Source organism: Vanellus vanellus (genome assembly GCF_965231255.1).
Source record: "Vanellus vanellus genome assembly, contig: HAP1_SCAFFOLD_35, whole genome shotgun sequence".
Taxonomy (NCBI): Eukaryota; Metazoa; Chordata; class Aves; order Charadriiformes; family Charadriidae; genus Vanellus; species Vanellus vanellus.
In genome coordinates, this window is record NW_028128889.1 from 1,515,823 (window position 1) to 1,542,364 (window position 26,542).

Genomic DNA, 26,542 nt, shown 5'->3' on the forward strand with positions numbered 1-26,542 from the left:
GAAATCTTTTCGGTCTAAGAAGAGATTTTGTAAGTGTATTTGGTAGGGAGAAAGGGGTGGGGAGGGCAAACATATGATTCATAGAATCATAGAATGGTTTAGGTTGGAAGGGACCTTAAATATTATCGAGTTCCAACCCCTCTGCCATAGACAGGGCCACCTCCCACTGGACCAGGTTGTCGAAGTAATGAGGCAGAGAAAATCCACATTAATATCTCTGTATTCCAATCGTGGTGTGTGCTGGAGGTATGAGAACCTCAGTATCCAACCACCAGGAACTTTGGACTTCCGGTCCTTGAGAACGCAGAAATTTCAGGCCTTTTCTCTGTGTCCAGAGCTGAGACATGAGAGAACAGTAAGTTACCTGCCGAGGCCTACACTGTGCTGCAAGTGAAGGCAGAGGCAACACCTATCAGCCACTCCTGGAGTTGTATATTGTTCTTCAAGAATGCTGTGTGAGCAGAGAGCGGTATGACTCTTGGGCCAGCACAGGAAACCCTAATGAGATCCAACTCCCTGTGGCACACAGAGGAAAATGTGAACGTTCTTATACATGTCTTTGTTTTATCCAGTGATTGTATGAAGGCAAGCTCCTGATGATTTACTCTGGGTGAGTGCACGTTGAGCCCTGTTTGCAGAGCCAGGAAGGCAGTTGTGAGGGGGAGGAGAAACAGAAGTGATACCTGCACATAGCTCGAGAACGGAAGGGATACAGTTAGTTTCAGGTAACTTTATACACCGTGGAGACGGCTGCAAAGTCTGAACTGTTCTACGCTTCTGCTGTGATCAATGCAGGGAGACTTCCTGAGGGCAATCCATTGCTTTTGGGTTCATCTGTGCAGAGCACCTCTGATGAGTCACCCTCATTCAAATTCTTTTTTTTTTTTTCCATTGGCCCAGGGGAGCATGTGTTCACCTGGAGGAAAGCAGATGGTCCATAAAAGGAAACCGATGCTTCTAGAGTGATTTCAGTTGTCCATATTAAGTGGGATGAGTTATACTTCCTAAATACCTTTGTGCATATTTTCTTCCTGGAGAATGAGAAGTGAGGCCAGATGATGAGGTCAGGGGCAGGTTTTCTCTTAAGAATGTTGACACTTGGTCAGAAGACATTCTTCCCCTGACAGGGAGCAGCAAGAGCCAGGCTGCTCTCCAAAGGAAGGCGAGCTGGGAGCCAATGGCGAGACCATGGCTGGCAATGCAGGTGGTGCCTCCCCAGCCAGGGCCCAGCCCCACAGTACCTGAGCAAGGCGAGCAGGACAGGCCTGGGGATGGCGGCCTGCAGGGCAGCTAAGGCGGGAGATCAACCCAGTGATTAGGAAGAGGGAGGTCTGGCCGGGATGGAGTTACCTTTGCCCATAGCAGCCCTCACAGTGCCGTCCTACCGTTGTATTTGTCGCTAGAATGGTGTTAATAACACACCGATGTTTTGGCTACTGCTGAGCAGTGCTCACACAGCAGCAAGGCTGTCTCTCCAAACCCCACTGCAAACACAGGCCCGTAGGCTGGGGGTGGGCAAGAGGTTGGGAGGGGACATAGCCAGGACAGCTGACCCAAACTGACCACAGAGACATTCCATACCATATAACATCACACCTAGCAATAAAAGAGAAGAGAAAGGAGGAGGAGGGGTTTCTAAAGCAACCGAGGTCCTATTGCCAGGAAGTAGTTGGACATCACCTGCTGATGGGAAGTAGAGAATAAATCTTTGTTTGTTTTCCTTTGCTTCCACACAGGGCCTTTTTTTTCTTTATTAAACTGCTTTTATCTAGTGTCAGAAGTTTTTCATCTTATTTTTCCCCCTGTACTGCTGAGGAAGAGTGATAGAGTGGCTTGGTGGGCACCTGGCAGCCAGCCAAGGTTAAGCAACCACACCAAGCCTGGAAGATGCTGTTCTAGGAAGCTCTGCTGCCTTTTAGTGCTGCTGACTGTGAGATCTCCAGGAAAACTCCCTCACAATCCAGGTGGCGGTCGGTCACAAGTTGTGTCCCCAGGGGCTCAGCACTGAGGCCAGTCCTCTTTAATATCTTTATCAACAACCAGGACGAGGGGATTGAGTACACCCTCAGTAAATTTGCAGACGATACCAAGTTCAGCAGGAGCGTTGGTCTTCTTGAGGGCAGGAAGGGTCTACAGAGGGATCTGGACAGGCTGGGTCCATGGGCTGAGGCCAATGGTATGAGATTTAAAAAAGCTTGGGTCACACCAACCCCATGCAGCGCTATAGGCTTGGGGCAGAGTGGCTGGAAAGCTGTCTGGCAGCAAAGGACCTGGGGATGTTGGACAACAGCCGGCTGAATATCAGCCAGCAGTGGGCCCAGGTGGCCAATAGCGTTCTGGCCTCTATCAGGAGTATTTTGGTGAGCAGGGCAGTGATTGTTCCCGTGTACTTGGCACTGGTGAGGCCCCACCTCGAGTACTGTGTTCAGTTTTGGGCCCCTCGCTACAGGAAAGACATTGAGGTGCTGGAGCATATCCAGAGAAAGGCAGTGAAGCTGGTGAGGGGTCTGGAGAACAGGTCTTATGAGGAGCGGCTGAGGGAGCTGGGCTTGTTTAGCTTGGAGAAAAGGAGCTTGGAGGAGGCTTTATCGCTCTCTACAACTGCCTGGAAGGAGGTTGTAGCAAGGTGGGGGTCAGTCTCTTCTCACTAGTAACAAGCAATAGGACAAGAGGAAGTGGCCTCAAGTTGCGTTAGGGAAGGTTTAGATTGGAGATTATGAAAAATGTCTTCACAGAAAGGGTTGTCACTCATTGGAACAGGCTGCCCAGGGAAGTGGTGGAATCGCCATCCCTGCAGGTATTTAAAAGATGGATAGACGTTGCACTTAGGGACATGGTTTAATGGTGTTTTTGTCAGTGTTAGTTTGATGGTTGGACTTGATGATCTTAACGGTCACGTCCAACCTTGACAATTCTATGATTCTATGACCATTCTGTTGGGTAATGAGGTTCAGTGTGGCCCTCCTTGCCTTCTAAACTCCTTTTTGAAGCCTAGGTCTGGCTGGATCCCATCATAGTCTCAGACTTGGTCAATGGTCCATGTCTAATGGAATTATTCTTACAACATTAATAATATGTGGGTAGCTATATGGATTCGCAGTGTGTCAGAGTATTAATTCAGCATGCTGTCACTTACTCAGGATCCGTTGTGGGTAAGGGATGTCTCCACCTTGGGTAAGGAAGGATCTCTGAGTCTCAGATAAGGAATCTCTAACCTTGAGAGGTGTCCCTGCTCAAAGGGAGAGTCACCTGCCGTGCTGTCCACCTGCAATCCAGGGAGAGCTCACACTGGGCCCATCCTGGTGGTAATATTGATAGAGTGAAGTAGTGGGCTGCTCGTCAATAGTATAGACACGACAGTTAGTTGTCTTTTACTCCGGTATCTTGTTCTGTACATTGGTTGTCTTGCATGTTTGGTTGTCAAAACCACCTTTTGAAACATTTTTCAAGACACATTCACTCCCTTGGACGTGAGCCAGGAGCTTTCCAGCTCGCAAGCTCACCCCAAGGATGTGAAGTGTGTTGCTCCTTAGTCAGCGTGAACAAAGCACGGGTAGGAGTCAAGAGGATCCATGACAGTCTGACACCCCTCACTCAGCCTTTGCACAGAGCAAGTTAAAGTGGTGTCAACCACTCTTCACTGCTTTAGATGTTGTTTTAGATGGTCACATACACCATGGAGGAATTCATGCCTCATGAATATCTACTTGGTTGTGATCAGAAATGGGACCTGAAATCATAGGATCACAGGATAATCGAGGTTGAGAGAGAGCTTGGGAAGTTTGTAGTCCAACCTGTCAGAAACAGGGTCAGACCAACGGTGACACGGACTTGCTCAAGGTTGATCCAGTTGGATCATTAAAACCTCCCAAGACAAAGACTGCACAAGCTCTCGGGGTGACCTGTTCCCATGCTTGCCTGACCTCATGGGGAAAAGGTTTTTTCCTTTTTCCCTCTAAACCTCTTCGCTTTCACCTTACGCCCATGGTCTTTTGCCCTCCCAACATGCACCATGCTGAAGAGCCTGGCTCTGTATTCTTCATAACCTGGCAGGCACTGGCAGGCTGCCATGAGGTCCCCCTCAGCCTGCCCTTCTCCAGGCTGGACAAGCCTGGTTCCCTCAGCTGCCAGCCGGCAGCCCCCAGCCCTGCCATTGCCAGGGTGAGTCCCCTGCAGGGGCAGAAACTGGCACTGGCCCTTCCTGCATTTCCTGAAGCTCTTGCCAATACGTGCTCTCCTCCTCCTCCAACCCTTTCCCTGATCACAAAGGACTGGAGGCCTTTTCAGGAAAGACTCAGGCAAAGGTGTCATTGAGTCCCTCAGCCCCACCCGTGCCTGCTGTTATGAAATCCCCCTCCCCATTCCACAGCCCTGCATTTTCCATGTTGAGCCTTGGTCTCATGAGCGATTAAACTCCTATTTTGCCCTTCACTTTTCTTACAGTCACCAACTCCAGGAGAGCTTTGCTGTTCCCTAAAGCATACCTCCACAGCAAAGGCAATTTGTAAATTCCTTCTGTGTAACCTGTCCTTGCTGTCACCTCTTGGCAGCTGCTTCATGGTCTCCCTCAATGTCCTGTCCCTGCACGGTTCCAGCCCCACCACCCCACACATGGCCCCACAGCCCTGCTGGGGAGGTACACCACATGGTGGTGTGCATTCAGGGATGGGTAAAAGTTCCCCAACACCAACAGTCATCTTCGCCCCTTCTCCCCATGATTGTTGTCCCAAATCTGGGTTCTTTACCCGGTGTGCAAGCCAATAACACACAGAGCAGAGGTATTGCCAACTTTATTCAATTAATGCGCAGAAATTGGGTGCTCGTGCCAAAACCGGAGCACTCCTTAGTTTCAAAAATCTCCACTTATATACATGGATTACTACATATTCAAACAATTAATACCTACTCATTGCTATTCTCTTCAATGATTGGTCGAGATTTCTTTGCTTCCCATGTAAATTACTGTGCAGACTCTATCTTCTTCTTCCATTGTTCTCTTTTGAGTAGGTGGCATCATTTGGGTAGGTGGCCAATGAGTTGGTGGTCTGGATCTCCCCCTGCCGGAATTACCTTTTACCCACTTCTCCTCTGATCTTGGCAGTTCCAAGTGGTTTTCTGGGTTTGCTGACCAGGCCTACAGTTCATCACTCTCTTGACAGGAATACCCTGCTTATCAACAATGCTACATTGTCTGCTGGTTCGTTCCTTAATTGAGTTGTAAATAAATCACGTCTAATTACTATTTCTGTTTTTAATCTTAGGTAAATAATGAAATAGGGTTGGGGCAGTACAGAGGACTTGAGCAGCAGCAGGTTTCCTTGGTGGCTTCAATTACATTTTACATTCCCTTTTCCTGGTTTATGTCAATGTTGCTACAACATGATCATATTGTGAAGCTCCCCCAGCACCCAATTCCTGCCCAGTCCCAGCCATGTCCCACACAGGGATTCACAGACAGCCCTGCTCGAGAGTCTACTGGGGTCTGGGCCAGGAGAGAGCTGGGGCACTGCTGGACGTGCCCTGATACAGGCACTGAGCCCGGCAGGAGGATGGAGATGGCCTCACAGCAGCACTCATCCATAAACCTGGGGTGAGCGGACAGTGCTGGAGATGGTCAGCGAGCCAGACTGGGGAGTAACAAAGGCCTGGGGCCACCTTCCCAATGTGTCTATGCCACCAAGGGCACAGACCAGCCTCCTCTCTCCTGCACCTCCACGCCTTTGAGCCCTTCCCCAAGCCCTGGCTCTGCACCACAGACACTCTGGTGTGACTCCTCACCTTGCGTGGTCACACAGGACAAGCCAGACACTGAGGATTTTTACTCCTGGGCACTTTCCAGCCCAGCCCGGCTCCATCACAGCTCTCTCCCAGCTCCCCTGGCCTCTCTCCATCCCAGAGATGGCCCCACAGCACTGCCTGCCCCAGGGTGCTGCAGAGCTCTGGGAACTCACTCCAGAGCCCCAGCCCCTCGGGAGGGCACAGCAGCTGCTGGAGGGCAGAGCAGGGCCAGCCCCAGAGATGGGGGGCATCTGTGGCACAAGGACAAGGCAGTCAGTGGCACCCTGTGTCCTCCTCTCCAGGCTATTCGGAGAGGTCGGCAGCCCCTCTGGGCCACCCCCTCTCCCCAGGCCAGTACAAGAGCCCTGGCCCTGGGGATCCTCAGGCAGCTCCTGCTGCCCCGGTGACAGAGCGGCCTGCCCCGGGCTGCTGCAGCCAGAAAGGTCTCTTCATTTCCCACTCATTCATGCGCTGCTGATGGTGGGTCTCACAAAAAGAAGTTGCAGCTGCCTCATTTTTTTTTTCTTTAAATACAAAGAGAGCCTGACTCTTATTTACCCAAAGTCTCTGGGTCGCACAAGACAGGTGGATACTTAACATGACAGGATGAGTAAAAGAATTTATTTTCAGAAAAGATCATCACAAGGGGAAAAAAGACAAAAAGAAGGAAAAAAGAGGGAAGGAATGGAAGGCTTGGCCCATCACAAAACACACTGGGAATCATTTGCAGAGGAAGGTACGTAGCTCGTGGCTGCTGAAAAAATGTCTAATCCACTTCCTCAGGGCATCCTTGATCTCTTTGTTCCTCATGCTGCAGATGAGGGGGTTCACTGCTGGAGGCACCACGGAGTACAGAACTGCCAGCACCAGATCCAGGGAAGGGGAGGAGGTGGAGGGGGACTTCAGGTACGCAAATACACTAGTGCTGATAAACAGGCAGACCACAGTCAGGTGAGGGAGACACGTGGAAAAGGCTTTTTGCTGTCCCTGCTCCGAGGGCATCCTCAGCACGGCCCTGAAGATCTGCACATAGGACACCACAATGAAAACAAAAAATCCAAAAAAAAGAAAAGCACTAACCAATAGAAGCCCAGCTTCCCTGAGTTTTGAGTCTGAGCAGGAAAGCTTGAGGATCTGGGGGATTTCACAGAAGAACTGGTCCACAGCATTGCCTTGGCAAAGTGGTAGTGAAAAAGTATTAGCTGTGTGCATTAGAGAATAGAGAAACCCACTGCCCCAGGCAGCTGCTGCCATGTGGACACAAGCTCTGCTGCCCAGGAGGGTCCCATAGTGCAGGGGTTTGCAGATGGCAACGTAGCGGTCGTAGGCCATGATGGTGAGAAGAAAATACTCTGCTGACATCAGAAAGAAAAAGAGAAAAACTTGAGCAGTACATCCCAAGTAGGAGATGGCCCTGGTGTCCCAGAGGGAATTGGCCATGGCTTTGGGGACAGTGGTGGAGATGCAGCCCAGGTCGAGGAGGGAGAGGTTGAGGAGGAAGAAGTACATGGGGGTGTGGAGGCGGTGGTCGCAGGCGATGGCAGTGATGATGAGGCCGTTGCCCAGGAGGGCAGCCAGGTAGATGCCCAGGAAGAGCCAGAAGTGCAAGAGCTGCAGCTCCTGTGTGTCTGCGAATGCCAGCAGGAGGAACTCAGTGATGGAGCTGCTGTTGGACATGAGCTTCACAGGGAGCTGCCCAAGGAAGAGAAGTTATTGCCAGGTTAGGACAAACATTTTGCAATATAACTCAATGTTTCTCATAGAAACGCTCCAGTTGCCTTATTCCTTAGTAGCACCTTTGTTCAGTTCCATTTCTGGAGCTCCTTTGGTTTCTCTTTGAGTGCGCCACGAGGAGCTCAGGCTCCACTGTGCGCTCCAGAGTACTTGGTCCTACTCTGCAGTGCAGCAAGGTGGGGATTTAGATTTCCTACTCACAATGTAGGGCAGATTTTAGCCACTCATAATCATAAGATTACCAGGGGAATGTTCTTTTGGAGCCGAAACTGTCAGCATCTTTCCTGCAGTCTGAGTGAACCGCTGTGTCTGGGAGATGCAAAAGGATTGCCTGTGGCTTAGTGCTGAGTGAGGAGAGCTGGTCTGTCCATCAGCCTTGTTCCTGGCTTCTTTGTGCTTGGTTTGACCTGGAGCACATTCACACTTGGTTTGACCTGGAGCACATTCACACTGTCATATTATGTCCCCAAAGAAACAGAGGACGGTGGAGAAAGGAGGATTCACTTACAGAGTGCAGATCTGCATGGCAGGACCCACAGGGTGGGTGTCTGAGCTGCAGCTGAAACCCCACTCCCCGGCAAGTTGAGGGGAAGCCCAAGGGCGGCACAGACAGGAGGGGAAGGAAGGAAGAAGGAGCATCACCAGGGTTCTCTGCAAAGGCATGCAAGGTGAGGGAGAGCCTGCAGAGACGATGCTGGAGCTCTCTGTAAGCTGAGGCAGAGGGAAGTTGGTGTTTGTGTTGCTTCCCCGAGACTTTTGCATCTTTCAGCATAATAGCTGAAGAGTCTCTGTTCCCCACCCAAACCTGAAAGTTGAATTTTAATTCCTCCTTCATCACCCAGCCCACCCAGAGTAGAAAAGTCAAAGCACAGACTCCTTCACTTTCAGGTTACCCTCATAAATATTCCCCTTGAAAAGTCCCCTCAGGAACCCCCTGGGGGTGATCTGGGGGTGTGAGCAGCCCTGCCCCACGCAGCGCCCTCTTGACAGCAGAAAGATCCTGCCCTGCCCTGCCCTGCTGGGGATCGCTCCTTCCACCCGCAGCTTCTCCCCGCAGGGCCATGAAGAGCTCCCCGGACAGGCTGAGTGCTGCCCCTGGCAGGTGGCAGGGTCCCTGCCCTGGCACACAGCCCCTGGGGCACAGGGACCCTGCTCAGCAGGACAGAGCTGAGCACCCTTGGCTGCACACCCACCCGCACAGCCCTGCAGCCGTCCCCGGGAGAAGGCGGCCGGCATGCCCGTCCCTCTGATGGTGCAGCAGGGAAGCCCTGCTCTGCAGCGCGTCCTTCTCCACACTCAAATACTCTGAGCGCCGCCCCGCCAGATCCTATCTACGCTCATTTTCATTGACCGGCAGCCAGAGACTTACTGTGTTCAGCGCTGAGCAGATTTCTCCCCCAGTGAACTCTCACCATCCTCCAACCCCACACTGCCTTTAACTCTCTCTCACTTCTCTCGTGTCTCTTCAGTGCCTGCAGGCAGTGCCTCAGCCCTGCTGTGCTTTTCCGGGGAGCTGCTCCTGGGCAGAGCCGCCTCTCGGCAGCGCTCCCACTTGCCGTGAGCTCTCTCCGTCCCGGGAGCCCGGCCCAGCTCAGCAGCAGAGGACCAGCCCAAGGCGGCACTTTCTGTGCCCCCTCTGGGCTCCCTTGAGGTGTCCCTGGGGCTCCAGGGGAATCTCCTGTGAAAGAGGCTGAAGCAATCACTGATGTTCCCTCCTTCACCCGGGAGGAGACTCTTACTTCCAGCAGTTTCATTTCTCCTCTCACAGACAGAGTTAGCTCTAAATATCACCTTTCCTTGTCTCATCATTAGACAGGACGCCCAGACAGTGCCAGGGAGAGATCTTCTTCACCCTGCTGAGGGAAGGGATGCAGCTGAGTCAGTCAAGGCACCTCCTTCTGGGTTTGTAGTCCCTGGGCTGGAAGGGGACTCAGCTCCTCCCATGACTGCCACAACCCCACAGGTGGTGGGATTCCTCTTGCCTCAGCTCAGATGTGCCCAAAATAGGCTCCTGCAGGGGAGTTCCTTCTTTCATCTCCCATTGTAATTACTGGAGGTGGAGGCCAGGAGTGAGCTGTTCAGACACACACCCCCGGTGACATGCGAAGTGCCAGAAGGGACCAACATGCATGCTGGAAGTTGAAAGCTCTAATGGAGCAGCTCATAGAGACAGGGCAGCGTCTGGGGACATCTTGTTGGGGCTGGTAGGAAATCCTTTTGGCCAACTGAAATGACAGCAGATGCCCACACATACAACTGAACCTGTAACTATTGCTTTTGTCCAGGACAGCCTATAGAGGTCTTCAGCTGACCAGATGGGGTCATGTGCCATTGGGAGAGAGAAGTCTCTCTCTTTCTGTTCTCCACCAGCTGTATTTTCTCCATGTCCTTTGAGTATAATGACAATGGTCTCATGTGCATCTCTTTATTACGTAACTGAATTCAGGGCAACTGCATCTCAATTTCATGGCCAAATACAGGCCTGCAGTGGTACGTGAGATGCCAGGGCTCTCCAGCACAAGTGCACACAGCTGACACGGACGGCTCAGGTCCTATAGAGGAACTCCATCCACTGACTGAAGCCCACCGCTGCAGTGACAGAAGGTGTGCCCCTTCCCTACCCAGTAGATGCAGGGAACTGCATGAATACAAAGCACATCTCACCAGGGTCTCCACTCAAGTGCATTCCCTCTCAAACCCTGATGGGGTTTCCCCCATCATTTAACCATCCCCTTGATGATACAATCATGGATGAGGCCAATGATTTTCACAGTTTGCCTGTACCACAGTGTGTCCACACCCAAGGACATTTTCAACATCATCTCTTCCTTCCTGACATCAGCTTCTGCTCCACCACAGCCCCTCAGGCCTGCAGAGACACCACAGACAGCAGGCTCCTCTTCTGCTCCGACTGCACAGCCCATCCCCGTTTCTCTCTGGCTTCGGGGAAAGCACAGTTCGCTCTTTGTGTGGGCACCTGATTTCTTCCTTACATTGCCATCGGCCATCCACTCCAGCGTGTCTCTGCCATGGAGCAAAAACTGTGCACACATGAGGTCTTGGAGGCTTGGTAGCAGGTTTCCCCACGGCAAGTCCACTCTCAGCCCTGGTGCCGCAGCCCAGACATGCACCGGTGCCCTCAGCTTGGGGCACAGGCAGGAGGAGTCCCACGTGCCATCTCTTCATTCACTTGAGGGGAATAACAACGGAGGTGTGTTGGGACAGCCCACGTGACTGGGGTGCTGTGATGAATGGGCAGAGGATGATCATGAGAGACAGGCCGGAAAGATCAGGAGGGGAGAGCTGTCAGTGTGAAGGAGATATGCTTAGATATGTGGAGCTCCTCTATGGGACCGACAAATGGAGTGAGCCCTTATGGCTGAGGGTAAGGGGAGAGGCTGGTAAGGGTGACATTGTTGTGAGAGAAAAAGAAGACCAGAGGGCTCATGACCTTGCAAAATGGCCTTATGTGCCAAGTGTGAGCATAATTTTCCTTAGTTTCTCAGTTCTTATGTGTCCCCCGAAGGGGTCTGTAATGACCTGGTGTTCACTGGAAAAGAAGCACAACAGTGTGCAGACAATCGTTGAGGTTTCTGGATGCTGTTTAGACACAGCTCGGGAGATGGGTCTTTATAGCACAGCTGCCCGATGGGCCAACTATGGTGACCAAGAGCAGGTCATGGTTGTGGAAGCCAGTGTCGTCCTCAGCTGTCATTCCCTTAGCCTCGCAAGGAGTCAAACCGTTGAGAATGTTTTAACAGCACAAACAGTTTGGTGAGGGGGGAGCTACTGGCTTTGCAGCTCCTGGGCCCCTGACAGACTAACCAGGAGGTGTGTGTGTGGCTTAGCCCAACGATTGGCTACGTAAAGGCTGAACCTCTCTTTAAGAAGTTGTAAGAGTGTGACAGGTCAAAGCTGACCTCAGAGCATGTATTCACCCCCAGCAGTGAGGGATATCTGGGGTAATGACAGTGAATATTTAGAGACCGGTAACAGATCAAAGAATATAACATCACCAAGTATATTAATTTTATATATGTGTATATATGTATACACATGAGTATATATTTATTATTTGCTATAACATGTCAAGGAGTATCAAAAAAAAATATAACATGTTTCTACATATTTCTAACATTTCAAAGAACATCATATATTTTGATACAGCAAACCAGTGACTGTTCTTACATTCAAAGATTGTAACTGGCACCTTAATAGAGTACCTTTAGCCCAAATTACAGCTGTGATTAAATAAAACTTCTCCTCCTTCCCATACATCATGTGGTCAGAGCGTTCCTGGCAAAGATCCTGGTTGGCTCAGTGGGAGCAGATGGCAGGTTCTCAGGCCCATAGCTCATTAGATGAGCTTTCCTGCAGAGGAGACAGCCAGGTGGGAGGCAGGAGCAGGAAAGAAGCTGTCTCCATTGCCACCATGCACCATTGCCTGAGTGCAGCCTGTGCAGTGAAGGTTCCAAAGCAGTGGGCTGAGGGAGCCCACTCAGGGCTCCTCTGGCAGATGGATTAGATGGGAAGGGTGGGCTCCAGCTGGAGGGCAAACACCATAGAGGTGGGAGTCAACAAATAGAAATGGGATGGGATAGCCTGGGCATGGGCTCCTGGGGCTGCGTCTGATGCCTTTGGGTATGTGCAGTCTCTGCATGGAGAGAGAAATGTACCAAAAGTATTCAGCGTCCACAGAAAGCCATAAACTGTGCTGGCAAAGGAGTTCCCCCTCTTCCTGGACCATCACCAACTGGATGAGGAGTGAATGTGACCAGTTTGGACTGGGACCCCCAGCACCTTCCTTTCAGTGTGAGTCTCCCAAGATAAACTGTGATTCGATATCTCATGTCCATGGGAGCAACAGCACAAACATCTGTGTCCTTTGGGCCTCCCTCTCCTGCCTTTCCAGCCAGGGCAGAGGAACAGGAGAGGGTTCTCCCAAAGTGGAAGCCCACCAGGACTGGAAGGAGCCATGCCCACTTGCTCCCCTTGGCTAGCAGAGGAGCAAGGGAGGCCCCTGTGCACCTCCTGTGCAGGGGAGAGGACACCTATATGGAAGGACATACCCACCATTCTGCTGCCTTCAGCTGCCAACAAGGCAGGTCCCTCTGCCTCAGAAGGTCTGAGGCTTTCTCATGCTGTGTGAGTTGATGCAGTCATCTGAAGGGAACTGAGGTGAGTGCGATTTCTGGGGATTTTCTTGTTCTGCTCACCAAATTCAGAGCAGCTCCTGGTTCAGTTTCCCTGCCTCAGTTTACATCATGTTTCATGGGGGTCAGCAGTGCCTGGGGCTGTTGAAGCAGTTTCTACCACCTCAGAGCTTCCATCCCACCAGGGAGACAATTATACTGGTTCTACTCTCTGCAAATCCTCAGGGGCGACATGCTACAGTGGGAACCTTTAGAGTCTCCTTTCTGCTATAAACCCGGGCAGACATGACAGACGAGGGAGCCTTCAGGTGCTGCTGGAGACTGACCTTAGCAGCTGCTGGGAGAAGAGGGCAAGGACAGAGTAAGGAATGAGCCCTGGTTCAGGGCTTGTGGTGAGGTCCAAGAAGTGAAGGTCGTGGTAGGGAAGAGGCAGAAGGTAAGACGCTGAACTTGGACTTCATTGCCATGATCCATCAGAGCTGATGTCACTGCTTCATGATGAGGACTGCAGGTTTGTGATGGGTGTGCGGGGGGCTGTTTAGGTCTGAGTGTTATTAGTCAGGCTGCTGGGTCTTTGAAGAGAAGAAATGAGAACATCGAGATAAGAGAGCTTCAGCCCCGTCCTTTCCTGCATATCTTCCCACCCCACCTCCTGCCGTCCCCCAGACACCCCCGGGCCCCTGGCACTGCACAGTGACATCCCAGGGACAGCCCCGGGACACTCTGCCTCCTTTCTTGGGCAGGCAGGGAGCATTTGGGCAGGTTGTGTGGGGCCACATTGCCTGTGCCCTTCACTTCATCCCTCACAGGGCTACTTCAATTGTCTCAAGATTTGGTTATTTTTTTGTTGTTATTGCTGGGTTTTATGTTTTCTCACTCTCAGAATTAGGATTATGACCATGTAGTTGTTGGGTTTTTTTTCCAGCTCTCAGCTTTGTCACTCCCCTGCAGTGGAGAGGGCTGGGGGTATCAGGCATTCTGAATAGTTTTTGGCAAACTCTCGGCACAGTTCCTTTGATTATCACCGCTGGAACAAGTGCATTCCAGCCCAAGAGGTGGGTGTGAGGCCCTTGGAGGGCACTGCTGTTGCACAGAGCTATGGTTGTTGGGCATGAGCTTTCTCCAATCATGCGCTGAGGCATGTCCTGGCATTGCCAACGCCCCTGACCCTGATCGTATCCCACCTCAGCCCCAGCACCCTGCGGACACCCCCCTTAATGTCTTGCTTGCCCAGGCAGCCCCTCAAGCACAGCTGGCCATGCCCAAGTCCTGCTGCTGGGCTGGGATCTGCAGGCAGGCATCCTCAAACCCCTCAGGAACCACTGCTCGTGAGGGAAAAATGTGAAGCAACAGGTTCCGCCCAGCAGCTCCCAGTCACAGAGTCACAGAGCGGCTGGGCTTGGAAGCCACCCCAGCATATCAGCCTGTTCAGCCCCCGCTTCCTAAAAGCAGAGTCAGCTGAGGCAGGTGGCTCAGGACCATGCCCAGTCAAGTTTTTAATAGCCACAGGGATGAAACCTCTGCAGCCTCTCTGGGCAGCTCTTCCAGTATTTCACCACGCTATCTTTAAATTCCAATTTCCTGTATTTCAATGTGTTCTTTCTTCTTGGAACCACTGAGGAGAGCCTGGATTTGGCTCCTTTTGCCCTTCCATCCTTCCTCCCTGCACAACCTCTCCCATGTGCCTTGGCTTACTCCCAGTAACCCCTTCCCTATTTTGGGGTTTTTTTGATCCCTTCCTTGTCACTTTTTATGCCGCATTTTGACCCGCAATGTGGTTTTCAGCATGCTCTCTGGCAGTCCCCCAGCACAGTGCCTTGGTCATCTGAGGCAGTATCTCCTGACCTGCCCTTTCTCAATGGGAGGGATTTGCCTGTGTTGGGTGGTGGGGAAGGAGTGGGGTGGGAATCCTTTCCTCCTCATGGGAGTGTTTCAGAGAGCTGTGGCCATTCACCTGCGATGTGCGCATCCCTTGCTTTGGAGGAAGGGTGGTGTCTGCCATGACGCATCACACACTGGTTTATTTTGGAGAGTAGGGTTTGTTTTCTCTGGCACACTTTGTCTTTCCTGAGAGCAGAAGGATGTCAGTCCTCAACACCGATAGTGCAATTTGATGATCTTCAAGGTCCTTTCCAACCTAAACCATTCTATGATTCTGTGACTCTATGACTTCCTGGGCATACCCACAGGCATATGAAAGTTCTCTGTTTCTGTGTGAGCAAATGGACATCATAGTTCTATTTCACAGTGAGAAAGAAGAACTTCCATTGGTCAGCTCACCTCTGGAGTCTCCAGGGGGTCTTCTGGGATGAGTGTTCTTTACCCATCAGGAAAAACATTCTTTTTCTGCTTTCGTGAGGCACGAAACACATAAAGCTCATGTGAAGAGAACAATGCCTTACACAAAAAAATGTTGAAGGTAAACACTGAAGTGTGTTTCTCTGCCGTAGCACCTCTTTGTGGAAGCTGAGGAACTGAAAGAAAAACAACATGGAAGAAGGAGAAAGGGACAACAGGACATCATCCATGGATTTTGTGCTGCTGGGAATAAGTGACGTCCCCACGCTCCAGAACCTGCTCTTTCTCCTCTTGCTTATGATCTACTCAGTCACCATGGTTGGGAACATCCTCATCGTTGTGCTGGTGGTGGCAGACCGGCACCTGCACACCCCCATGTACTTCTTCCTGGGCAATCTGTCCTCCTTGGAGACCTGCTACAGCTCCACCATCCTGCCTCGCTTGCTGGCCAGCTTCCTGACTGGGGACAGCAGCATCTCTGCACACGGCTGCCTGGCTCAGTTCTACTTCTTTGGTTCTTTTGTGACTACTGAGTGTTTCTTGCTGGCGGCCATGGCCTATGATCGGTATTTGGCCATACGCCAGCCCTTGCTCTATGCAAGCCTCATGACCTGGAAAGTCTCTGTACTCCTGACAGCTGCCTCTTGGCTATGGGGATCACTGCTGCTGGTGGTAGTCACGGCCTTCTTATCCCAGTTGCAGTTCTGTGGCCCCAAGGCCATTGACCACTTCTTCTGTGATTTTACCCCATTGCTGGAGCTTGTCTGCAGTGACACCAGAGATGTCACAATTATTTCTATCATATTTTGTATCTTAGATGTCGTTTTTCCCTTCCTTTTCACACTGGGCTCCTATGTGTGCATCATAGCTGCCATCCTGAGGATCCCATCCAGCACAGGCAGAGAAAAGGCCTTCTCCACCTGCTCCTCTCACCTCACTCTCGTCACCATTTTCTATGGAACCCTCTTTGTTGTCTACATGGTGCCTAGAAGAGCTCCTCTGAGGCAGCTCAATAAGTTGTTCTCTTTTTTCTACACCATCCTCACACCCCTGGTCAACCCCCTCCTCTACCGCCTGCGGAACAGGGAGGTCAGGGAGGCACTCAGGAAAATCATGAGGAAAGCCCTGGTCCTCACCCAGAGCTCATGGTCCCTTGTTGACACAGGCAAAAGACACTTCTAGCTCCTTTGAAAGCTCTGGATACCGGCTGGCTCTTCAGAAGTGTGTGCCACTGAGACCGCTCGTGGAGTGGTGAGTGAAGAAAGCAAAAGGTCTTTGGGAAGAAATATCATGGTTTAATTAACAGTCTAGAAAATGTCACAGGTTTGATTTTCCTTGTTAATAAACACCATGTGGGAAGTACTGAAGTGTCAAGGTTGTCTTTTCTGGAAGGGTCAAGAAAAGATATTTGCCAAGTTTGTGAATACTTACAAGGGCCATTATGAGGCCATCTTTCTCACTGAGGGTTCCGGGGATGGTAGTCACGTGGTGCGCATCTCCCCTGTGGTGCACATTTCAGGAGCATGAGGCTCACATGGCAGCCACTAACAAAGGTCTACCTTCACTGCAATGCCAAGGAAAAATGGGCCATTCCTATTGGGTGGCTCACATGGGTTACAGCCATGCACATCTCCTCCTGCCCCTGGGCAGGCCCTGCTGCATGCACGTCTCAGGAACCAGCTGGGGATGCAGCAGCTCAGCAGCTGAGTGAGAAGCCTTTGCTTCTCTTGCTGCAAAGGCAGGTGGAGAGGCTGGACTGACACAAGCACTTCCTCTTTATGAGGGCTAAAACAAGATCATCACCTGCATCTCCCTCCCTCCACCTTTCCCTCCCCTCTTCCCAGGGAAATGAGCAAGTCCCTGCTCCAGCTGTGCTCCTCTGGCTCCAGCTCAAGGTCTTCTCTCTTCACTGGGACGCCCCCTCCCTTGCCCCGTCTCCTCCATTTGTGGAGGATCAGGCTTTCCACCTCAGACCTCCTTCCCCACTGGAAAGCTTTGACCCAGTGTAGGGGGTCTGGCTGGGATGGAGCTCATTTTCTTCATAGCAGCCCGTAAGGTGTTGTGTTTTGGATTGGGCTCCAAAACCATGTTGATAACACCCCCCTGTTTTAGCTTTTGCTGAACAGTGTCTGCACAGCATCCAGACTGTCTCTGATTCTCACACTGCTCTTACAGTGAGTAGGTTGAGAGTTTACAAGAAGTTGGGAGGAGACACAGCAAGGACAGCAGACCAAACAGATATGCCATGCCATATGGCATCAAGGTCAGCAATAAAATCGGAGGGGAGTTTTTTTTGGGTGGGTAGCCATTGCCTGGGGACTGCCTGGGCATTCGTGTACTTGTGGAAGGTCGTGTTTGTCTTTGCATCACTTATTATCTTCTTGTTTGTTTGATTGTTTTTTTTCTTTCTTCTTCTTATTTCCTTTGCCTATTAAACTATATTTATCTTGACCCATGACTTTCCCGACTTTTGCTCTTCCTAGTCTCTGCCCCCATTCCACTGGGGTGAGGGGTGAGTCAGTGAGGGAGCAGCTGTGTGAGGCTTCACTGACAGCCATGACCAACCCACCCCACCCAGTTTATCCAGGGCCGAGGGCAGGGATGGTCATTGCACCCTGGTTCTCCGCAGATCTCAACTTTTTCAGTGGCCTGTGCTATGGGAGCCCGTATGTCAATGGCCTTTGCCTCCAGGGCACACTGCTGACTCCTCCTCAGCTCCTTCACCAGTACATGTGTCTTTTCTCCTCTTCTCCCTGTGACTGCGGGGATAAGCTCGCAGTACAACTGGGATCCATTAGACACAAATGTTGGTTTTAAATGCTGCCTTCTATGTGAGCAGGGGCTGCAGAGATGTTGCATGAGCTCCTCATTGGCTCTTTAGGCTGCCACATGTATGACAGGGCTGATGGCATCTATCGTTCCTCTGGAAAGGAGTCTGGAGGGGTGAGGAGGGGATGGGGATTGTGCACGTTCCCTGGGGTGGGCAGTGAATGGAGACTCAGAAGAGTGATCACGGTACAGAGCCAGGTCTCATGGAGAAGGAAGCAAGGTGTGAAAGGTGGACCAGAGATGAGCTGGTCTGTGCCACAGTCCCTGGACACCCTGGGGAAGCTGCCCCAGGGCAATGGGGAGCAAACCAGCCCCGCACCCTGACCACTTCCACCTCTGGCCATACACCCCAGGCCCAGCGAGGGACCTTTGCTGCACGGCCAGTTCCATCCCCCTGCTGGGCTCAGTGCCTGCAGGGGGCATGGCCAGACCTGTGCAATCTCTCCTGGCCTAGATGCTGCCAGACCCTGCAGCAGAGCTGTCTGCACACACCAACGTGGGATTCAGCTGGGGTTGGGCAGGGGCAGGCACTGGTGGGGGGGAACAAAGAGGGGACTACTTGGGGAAGAAGGAGAAAGGGTTGCGATGGGGACTGTTTGGGGGTGACATTTCTCCAGCCGTGAATGCACCCTGGTCCATGTGGTGTTGGAGGCCATGTGGGGCAGTGGGAAACCCACACACTGGACACAGCAGTCCTGATGCGGTTCCCAGAGGGAAAGCATCACTGCCCTTTCCCTGCTGCCTCTGAATTTGCTAATGCAGCCCAGAATGCTGTTGGCATTCCCAGTCCTAAGGGCACGCTGCTCCCTCCTCTCCCACTTGCTGTCCACCCACCCTCTTTGCAGAGCTGCCTTCCAGCCGGTCATCCCCAGCCGGGCCTGTTGCATAGTGTTGTCCCAGTGCAGTGGCAAGGGGAACATGGCATTTGTCTTGGATAAACATATTCCACCCAGGCAGCCCCTTTCACCAAGCCGTCAAGGACTACTGCATCCACCTCACCCCCCATCCCAAGGGCCCATCGTGTTGTTGTAAAAGGCATTCAGGTTGGTCAGGCACAGTTTGCCGTTGTTGAGGCAATGCTGGCAGTTCCCAATCCCCTTCTTGACCATCAAGGTCTTTGGAATGGCTTCCAGGAATATTTGGTCCATCACCTTCCTGGAGACATATGTCAGGCTGACTAGACTGTAGTTCCTTGAATTTCCTCTTGGCTCTTCATGAAGATGGGTGGGAGGTTTGCCTTCTGCCAAGCATCAGGAACCTCCCTGAGTTCCATGGCCTTCCCAGGATGAGAGAAGCAGACAAACAATGACTTTGGCCCTCACCCTCAGAACCCTTGGCTGCAACTCTTCATGTCTGTATGAGTGAGAGTCGCATAGGACCATTCAGCTCACTGACACTCTCTCCACATGCCCTTGGTCACCAGGCACCCTGCCCCACTTAGCAGTGCCACCACAACTTTTTGCCGTCCTCTGGCTGCCAACACTCTTACTGAAGCCCTTCTTGCTACCCTCTGCCTCACCCAAGCAGTGCCCATCCTGGGGGAAGCTCTGCCCTGTGCCTGGGGAGGGTGGACGGACAAGGACCAGGGAAGGCTGGAAGAAGACAGGACAGCTCTGAAGAGGCCAAGGGGGAACCCATTGCTGAAGCTGGGGCTTGAACCTGGGGTTTGTCAGTCTCAGGCTCTTCCAGCTGAAATCCTTCTGCTCTGCCCCAGGAGCCCTTGTCTTGGTGCCAGCCTTGCCTGAGCTCAGACAGGCGTGCAAGAGGTGTGCTCCTCAGGGAGATACTGTGACTTTTCCTGGTTAGACCCCACAGATGGGACCTGCCCTCTCCCTGCCCAGGCCTGCCAGCCTGACTGTGCCAAGAACCCATCCCTGCCACCCCACCTCAGCCTGTTCCTGAAAAGCTTGGTCCCGTCTCTCCAAGGGCTCTGGACCTGCCTCAGACTCAGGCCTGCAGGGAGTTAAATGCTGTTCCCCATACCCACAGCCAAGCTGTGCAGATGTGACCAAACCCAATTTGGTTTCTTCTCGCTATGGCCACCTCCCACACCTTCCAGCTTATGTCCTGCTTCTCCCCACATCCTTGTGTCATGGGCCATGTTGTGACAGACACTCACCTTTTCAAGAAAGCTCACCACATGCACGGGCAATGGAAACGTGTCTGCTTTGGTCTGCAACGAGCTCTACCCTTTCCTAGGAGGCCTTTGTACCAGCAGCAACTGCTGTGCTGTGCCCAACCTCAGTGCTACATGGACAGCTGGGGAGAGGGAAATGGAGCTCCCTGTTTTAATGGACATTGTTCCGCACAGGGACACTGCCAAGCCCCAAACAGCCACGCACCCAACTGCTTCCATTTTTCACGGCAGTGTTTGCAGCACCATCATCATGGCAGTGTTGCAAATTTTCTTGCTGAAGCCACAGGACCAGCAATGTTGAGCTGGGAGAGACTTTCCAGGATCCATCCCTGCCTTGCCCCTGAGGAGGATTTTCTAGTGCAGGTGTGAGTGAAAAGCCCTCTGAGCAACTGCATTCTATTAATTCTACAGGAGACACAGGGGGATGTGAAAGGCCCATGAAGTGTTGGTGTTGTGTGTGGCTGCTGATACAGTCAGTGCTTTCTCACTGTAGTGCAGGGTTGGGGTTCACACCATCATTCGGTTGTGTTTTCAGGCCAGGAAAGCATGTTCTTCAGCACTGTACCACTGACGTGAGGGTGGCTGACCCTGTGCACGCACAGGGACACTTGTCTACAATGAATTTCACCTGCCGTGTGATTGCGTAGTCATTCAGTCTTAGTAGGTCTTAGGCAGATGCCAGTGCACACCCCTGCAGACCTCCCCTCCACTGTGAGAACTGACCTTTCTGTCCTTCCTTTCTTTTCTTTCTCCCTTCCTCCCTCCCTCCCTCGCTCCCTCTGTCCTCCCCTCTTTCACTTCTCCCCTCCTTCTCTCCAAGCGTTGTTGCGGAATGGTGAGGAGTCCAGCCCATCCAGCAGGCCGCTGCAGAGTTGGTGGGGACCAGCTGGTGGAAGCAGGGCAGGCTGTCAAGGAGGAACTTGGAATCACATTCCAGGGAAGCAGACAACGTTTTCGGAAAGCCAAAGCTTCCTCAGACTTGACCCTTGCAGGGGACAGGAAGGGTAAGATGGTGAGCTGCTACCACTTCCTTAACATGGAAAGAGTTAACAAGGACAGTGTAGGGCCAGCTGCTCAGCTGGGTGGAGAACCTACTAACAGCAGATCCAGATAGGTCTGAGGAACTCAAGGCCTCCTTCTCCCGACTCTTCAACAACATGTCCCAGGCCTTTGTGTGTAGGGTCACATCTCCAGAGGAGAATTACAACCAGCAGTGGATGAGGGTGGGGTCAGGGATTACTTCATGAACTGAGCCCGTGCAGGTCTGTGGGGATGAACAGACTTCATGGGAGTGTGTTGACAGCTGCTGCTCTCCCTGCGAGGCCTTTGTCTGTCACTTTTGGAAAGCCATGGTGATGGGAGAGATCCCTGGTGAGTGGACCTATGGCCACATTGCACCCATCTTTGAAAAAGCACAGACGTGCAATCCATGGAACCATGGGCTTTTATGAGAGTGTGCCATTGAATGAGTCCTCTGTGGGTGACATTTCTAGTCACATAAGGGAGAAGAAGGTGCCCAAGAATGGTCAGTGTGCTTGTATAGTCAGGGGAAATCATGCCTCATCAGGCTGATTGCCTTCATGGTAAACCACCTGTATTTGTGAATAAAAGGAGTAAAGTGGATGTCATTAACCTCAGCATAGGAAGACTTTTGACATGGTGTCCCTCAATATTTTTCTATTCCACTTAGGACGCTAGAGTCTGGATGAGTAGACAACCTCATGGGTAAAGCACCAGTTGAGTGATTGGGCTGAGAGAGCATTAGTGAAGGGGTCACACCTCCCTGGATGGGCAGCAGAGGGGTCTTTCCTGGACCTTGAGCAGTTTATAAGTCTTGGCTCTCCAGTGTTCAGTCCAGACTTAGGGTGTCTAAAATAACTGCCTCCCAGGACTCTTGTTCTACTCGCTGGCTGCTCTGCTGTTGTGGGTTAACCACAGTGGAAAGTGAAGCACCACAGAGCTGCTCACTCCTTCCCGCCACCCCTTGTGCCCCCAGTGGGATGGGGCAGGAAGAAACGAAGTATACAAGCAAGAAAAGTTGGGTTTGAGATTTTTAAAGATGTTTAATAAGTGAAGGATAAGTGGAAGAAGAGAGAAAGAAAAGAAAACAGAGCAAGTGATGCAACAGCAATCACTCCCTACCTCCCACGGGTAGTGGGATGCGCAGCCAGTACCCGAGACAAAGGTGGCTATTTCCGGAAAGCTCCCTCTTTTCCCTTTTATTACTGAGTATGATGTCATATGGTAGGGATTATCTCGTTGGTTAGTCGAGGTCATCTGCCTGGTTGTGTCCCCTCCCAACCCATTGCGCCCTCCCCAGTCTATTCCCTGAGAAGGCGCTGATGCTGTTCAGCAAGAGCTAGAACATCAGCGTGTTACACACTTTGTCTGCACAAAGAGCAGAGAGCCCCCTCACCCCAGAAACTTGCTGGAGATGAACTTTAGTAAGGAAACAGGACAGGCTGGAGAGATCAGTCGCAGGCAGCTAAGTATACGATCAGCCAACGGTTTACATGTAACCAGCTCTTTTTAAACCCTTTGCCCTCTGTTTCCCATGTTTGTTCCTCCCCAGCCCACCTTGATCCCTTCCTTTCCTTTGCCTTTGGTCCTTTCCTAGACACCCCATGAGGAAGGGAAAGATGACTTTCAGATCTTTAATTTTCCTATGTTGATTCCATCCAAGGACACTCTGGATACTCAATGGGGTCTAGCAAACAATTTCTCAGCCTGAGGGTACTCATCTTCTTCTCACGGAATGCGTCACCCTCTCATCCCTTTTGACTGCTTTGACTATTTTCCTTTCAAGGTACTGGCAGCTTGGGCAGACACAGCCTGAACAAGCGATTTGCAGTCAACTCTCCAGGGGAACTGAGGATGTTCTGGAGTAGGAAGATATCAAGGTGGAGCTATCCGAGATGGCAGGAAGGCCCCGGGAGAGCTATCCCCTTCCTGAGGAGGATCATAGCCAGGCAGGACACCACTTTTCTCTAAGCTAATATGGGACACCTGTGTTCACACAACCAAACACCTTGTGGGGGCTTTTGGTACTGTTTCGGCTTATTTCACAAACTCTGCAGTATCACTTTCTCCATAGGAGTCTCTTCAGGGCAATACTCACTTCCTTATTCCTCAGGCTATAGATGACAGGGTTAAGCACGGGGGTCACAGCTGTGTAAAACAGGGCAAGGTATTTGTCAGTGTCTGCAGGGTCTCTTGACCATCCTTTGAAGTACACAACCATGACAGAGCCATAGAAGAGAGTCACCACCCCGAGGTGTGAGGAGCAGGTGGAAAAGGCTTTGCGTCTGACCAGAACTGAGGGCATTTTCAGGATTGCCCTGACAATTTGCGTGTAAGAAACAACTCTCAAGGAAAAGGGAAGGACTGCAAAGAGCAGGATGATGGTGTGCAGCATCACTCGGTTCCAGAAAGTGTCTGCACAGGCGAGTTGCAAGAGAGGGGGCACGTCACAGAAGAAGTGATGAAGGGCATGGGAGGCACAGAAGGGCAAAGTGAACACCTGGTACGTCTGCCCTGCCTGTACTGGTATGACAGCCAGCCATGACCCCACTACCAGTGTGACACAGAGCCTCCCATTCATGATGAGGCCATAGTGCAGGGGGTCACAGATGGCTACATAGCGGTCGTAGGCCATTTCAGCCAGGAGAAGGCTTTCGGTGCTTCCCAGCAAAACCAGGAAATACAGTTGGGCAGCACAGCCAAGGAAGGAGATCCTGCCGTCTCCCGTCAGGAAAGCCAGCAGCATTTTTGGCAACGTGATGGAGATATAGCAGATTTCCAGGAAGGATAACTTCCTCAGGAAGAAATACATGGGGCTGTGGAGGTTTGGGTCTACCAAAGTGATGAGTATGATGAGGCCATTCCCTACGAGGACCATGAGGTAGATGATCAGGAAGACTGTGAAGCACAAGTCTTGCAGGTTGGCCTGGTCAGAAAATCCCAAAAGAAGAAATCCGGGTCCGGCTGTGTGATTCTCCAAGCCTTTTCTTTGGGGCATTTTCTGTCTACAGAGCAATGCAAACACCACGCTCACTGGACAGTGGCAGTGGCCCATCCACCATCCCACACCCCTCAAGCACAGCGAAAGACTGCAGACGCCAGCGCAGGTGTGACTGCAGTGTTAGCAAAGCCCCAACAAGATCTGCATGGCTGTACGGGAGTCTACCACCAGGTGCTTGTTGAGAAAGGGCTTCTAAGGAGAAAACAGAACAGAGATGTTCAGTCCAAATGATGGAGTTTGGCAGTATGGACCGGAAAAACGTGTCTTTCCTTCTTGACAGGAGATGCTCTAAAAAGCATTGTCTGGTGGTAGATGAGGGAAGGGAAGGGAAGGGAAGGGAAGGGAAGGGAAGGGAAGGGAAGGGAAGGGAAGGGAAGGGAAGGGAAGGGAAGGGAAGGGAAGGGAAGGGAAGGGAAGGGAAGGGAAGGGAAGGGAAGGGAAGGGAAGGGAAGGGAAGGGAAGGGAAGGGAAGGGAAGGGAAGGGAAGGGAAGGGAAGGGAAGGGAAGGGAAGGGAAGGGAAGGGAAGGGAAGGGAAAGGCAAGGCAAGGCAAGGCAAGGCAAGGCAAGGCAAGGGCAACACCAGATTTCACTCTTAGATTGTAGTGAGAGAGATTTACCTCAGCTCTTTGAGACATAAGAACTCATCTCCTGAAGCTCTGTCCACACACGGTGAGCAGGGAGACATGCTTTGGATCCAAATTTTTCATTTCTACGTGGCTGACAGGTGAACTCTATCAGAAAGAAAACAAACTTCTCTCTGTCCATGAATCAGAAACATTGATGGGGCATTTCAACACATCAGAAAAAGTGCTATTTGTGCATCTATCCCAATCCCTCAGGGTGCTAAAAGGAGCCACTGTGCAACACTGTCTCAAAGAGCTTTCAATGCATCCCAAAACAAAGGTGATCAAAGGCAAAAGAGTGGAGATTAGAGGGTGATCTCCCAAGGTATCTGGTTTTCCTGAAAAGGTCAGGATTTTACGACTTCTGAAGGAGCTCTGTGCAGTTCCCTGTTCCTGACCTTGCTGCTCTGTCGCATGGATTTATGGCAGTTTACCGAGGGCTCGGTCACTCTGATGCCAAGGCAGAGATGTTTCCCAGGCCCCTGGAAGCCCTTGCAGAGCCGAGCGATGCTCTCATTGACTGGGAAACTGAGCCTTCCCCTCTGCATTTCCCACAGCACGCGGACTTCTGGTGGATCACACCAGAAGAACGTGAGCCATTAACAAGCAGCTCTGCAGTAGCAGGTTGCTTCTTGTGAATAACAGACTCAAACAAAGGGTTTTTAAAAGTTTTGGTTTGATGTGGAGAAAGCATGTTCTCTTCCAGACTGAGGGTGCTGGCTGCGTCTCTGCAGCTCTCGCTGACTGCCTTCCAGAAGTCATCTTAAACTCTGATGTATCGATAATGAGAAGAGCTGGTTAGAAAACATGTCATAAAAGCGTTCCCATTAGCCAAGTGAAAAACACACCATGTTTTGTCCAAGAGGTCGCTTGAATTCACAGACACCCAGTCTTAAGAGCATAATTTTTTTTTTGTTGTTTTTAACATTCTCTTCCTACTGTTCCTGCCTATTTTGGTGAGTTTTATCTATGGAGTTGTCTTAGAGCCGCCCTTTGAAATCTCCAAGAGAAAATCAGGGTTTATGTGAGGGAAAAGTGACCACGATCTCTTTCCTAATCTCACAACTTATGCACGCCAATGCACAGGAGCATTAAATACTTTTTATTTCCTGAAATACTGTCAGATATTGCATTTAGTGTACACAAGTTTTTAACAGAAAGCAACCGCTTATAGGCAGCTTTTCCATAATCAGCACTGTCTGCTCCTTTCACTCCCCTCCCCCACCCAACCCTACAGCATCTTCTTTCTCAGCCCTTCACAGGATCACGCACAGTGCATGGATTGGACTGGCTTTGGCGTGCGAAACTGCTGGAGGACTCTTTACCCAGGGACTGTCTCAGCAGCAGCGTTTCTCCAAGCTGAACCAAACCTGCTCCTCTGAGCCCAGCCGAGCCCCACAGATGCCTGCAGCTGCCGTGGCAGTGGCTGTGCTGCCACGGGCTCTCAGCACTTCAAAGCGTGCCAAAAGGGAGTTACCATTGTCAGGAGCCACAATGCAGGGACACGCTCCTCACTCCATGATGCTGCAGGAGACGGTGCTGACCTCTCTTCCTTTCTGTCTTTTCCCTGGAAAACACCTGGATGGGGTTCCCCGGACTCTTCTCTGCCACTCCTGTTCCCACCTGGTTATAAGTCAGTGAAGAACCCCAGGAGAGAAGACAGCAATGCTGGTGCGACCAGTGCTCCTCCCCAGACACCCACAGCATCATTACCAACTTGAGAAAGACTGTCAGAAAAATGATTAGAAGGGTCTGAGCAACTTCTAGAATGTGACTTTTGAAAACAGAGAAATTGAGAAATGAGATTTAGCTGCTCAAAGGAAAACTGTTAACCTTGTAAGAAGGGGGGGCGGGGGGGAGGGGAGGGGAGGGGAAGGCAAGAAAGGAGCAGTAAAGAAGCAAATTCAATCTGTGTTTAGCTTTAGTTTGCAGAAACGGAAAAGGCTGCTCTGCAACACCTCCTCCCTG

General features: G+C 51.5%; 3 protein-coding genes across 3 annotated transcripts; 1 reads left to right on the forward strand and 2 right to left on the reverse strand.

The window, feature by feature from the left end:
• Positions 1-6,498: 6,498 nt before the first annotated feature.
• LOC309683930 (olfactory receptor 14A16-like) lies at positions 6,499-7,455 on the reverse strand (the record flags this gene model as incomplete). The annotated part of the gene is made up of 1 exon (XM_082499907.1): positions 6,499-7,455. The coding sequence occupies one exon, from the start codon at positions 7,453-7,455 to the stop codon at positions 6,499-6,501; it is 957 nt and encodes a 318-aa protein (XP_082356033.1).
• Positions 7,456-15,155: 7,700 nt separating this feature from the next.
• On the forward strand, positions 15,156-16,145 carry LOC309683931 (olfactory receptor 5AP2-like; the record flags this gene model as incomplete). Its single annotated transcript, XM_082499908.1, has 1 exon — positions 15,156-16,145. The coding sequence occupies one exon, from the start codon at positions 15,156-15,158 to the stop codon at positions 16,143-16,145; it is 990 nt and encodes a 329-aa protein (XP_082356034.1).
• A 6,863-nt stretch (positions 16,146-23,008) lies between these two features.
• LOC309683838 (olfactory receptor 10AG1-like) lies at positions 23,009-23,947 on the reverse strand (the record flags this gene model as incomplete). Its single annotated transcript, XM_082499836.1, has 1 exon — positions 23,009-23,947. One exon carries the CDS (start codon positions 23,945-23,947, stop codon positions 23,009-23,011), a length of 939 nt encoding a protein of 312 aa, XP_082355962.1.
• Between the last annotated feature and the right edge of the window lie 2,595 nt (positions 23,948-26,542).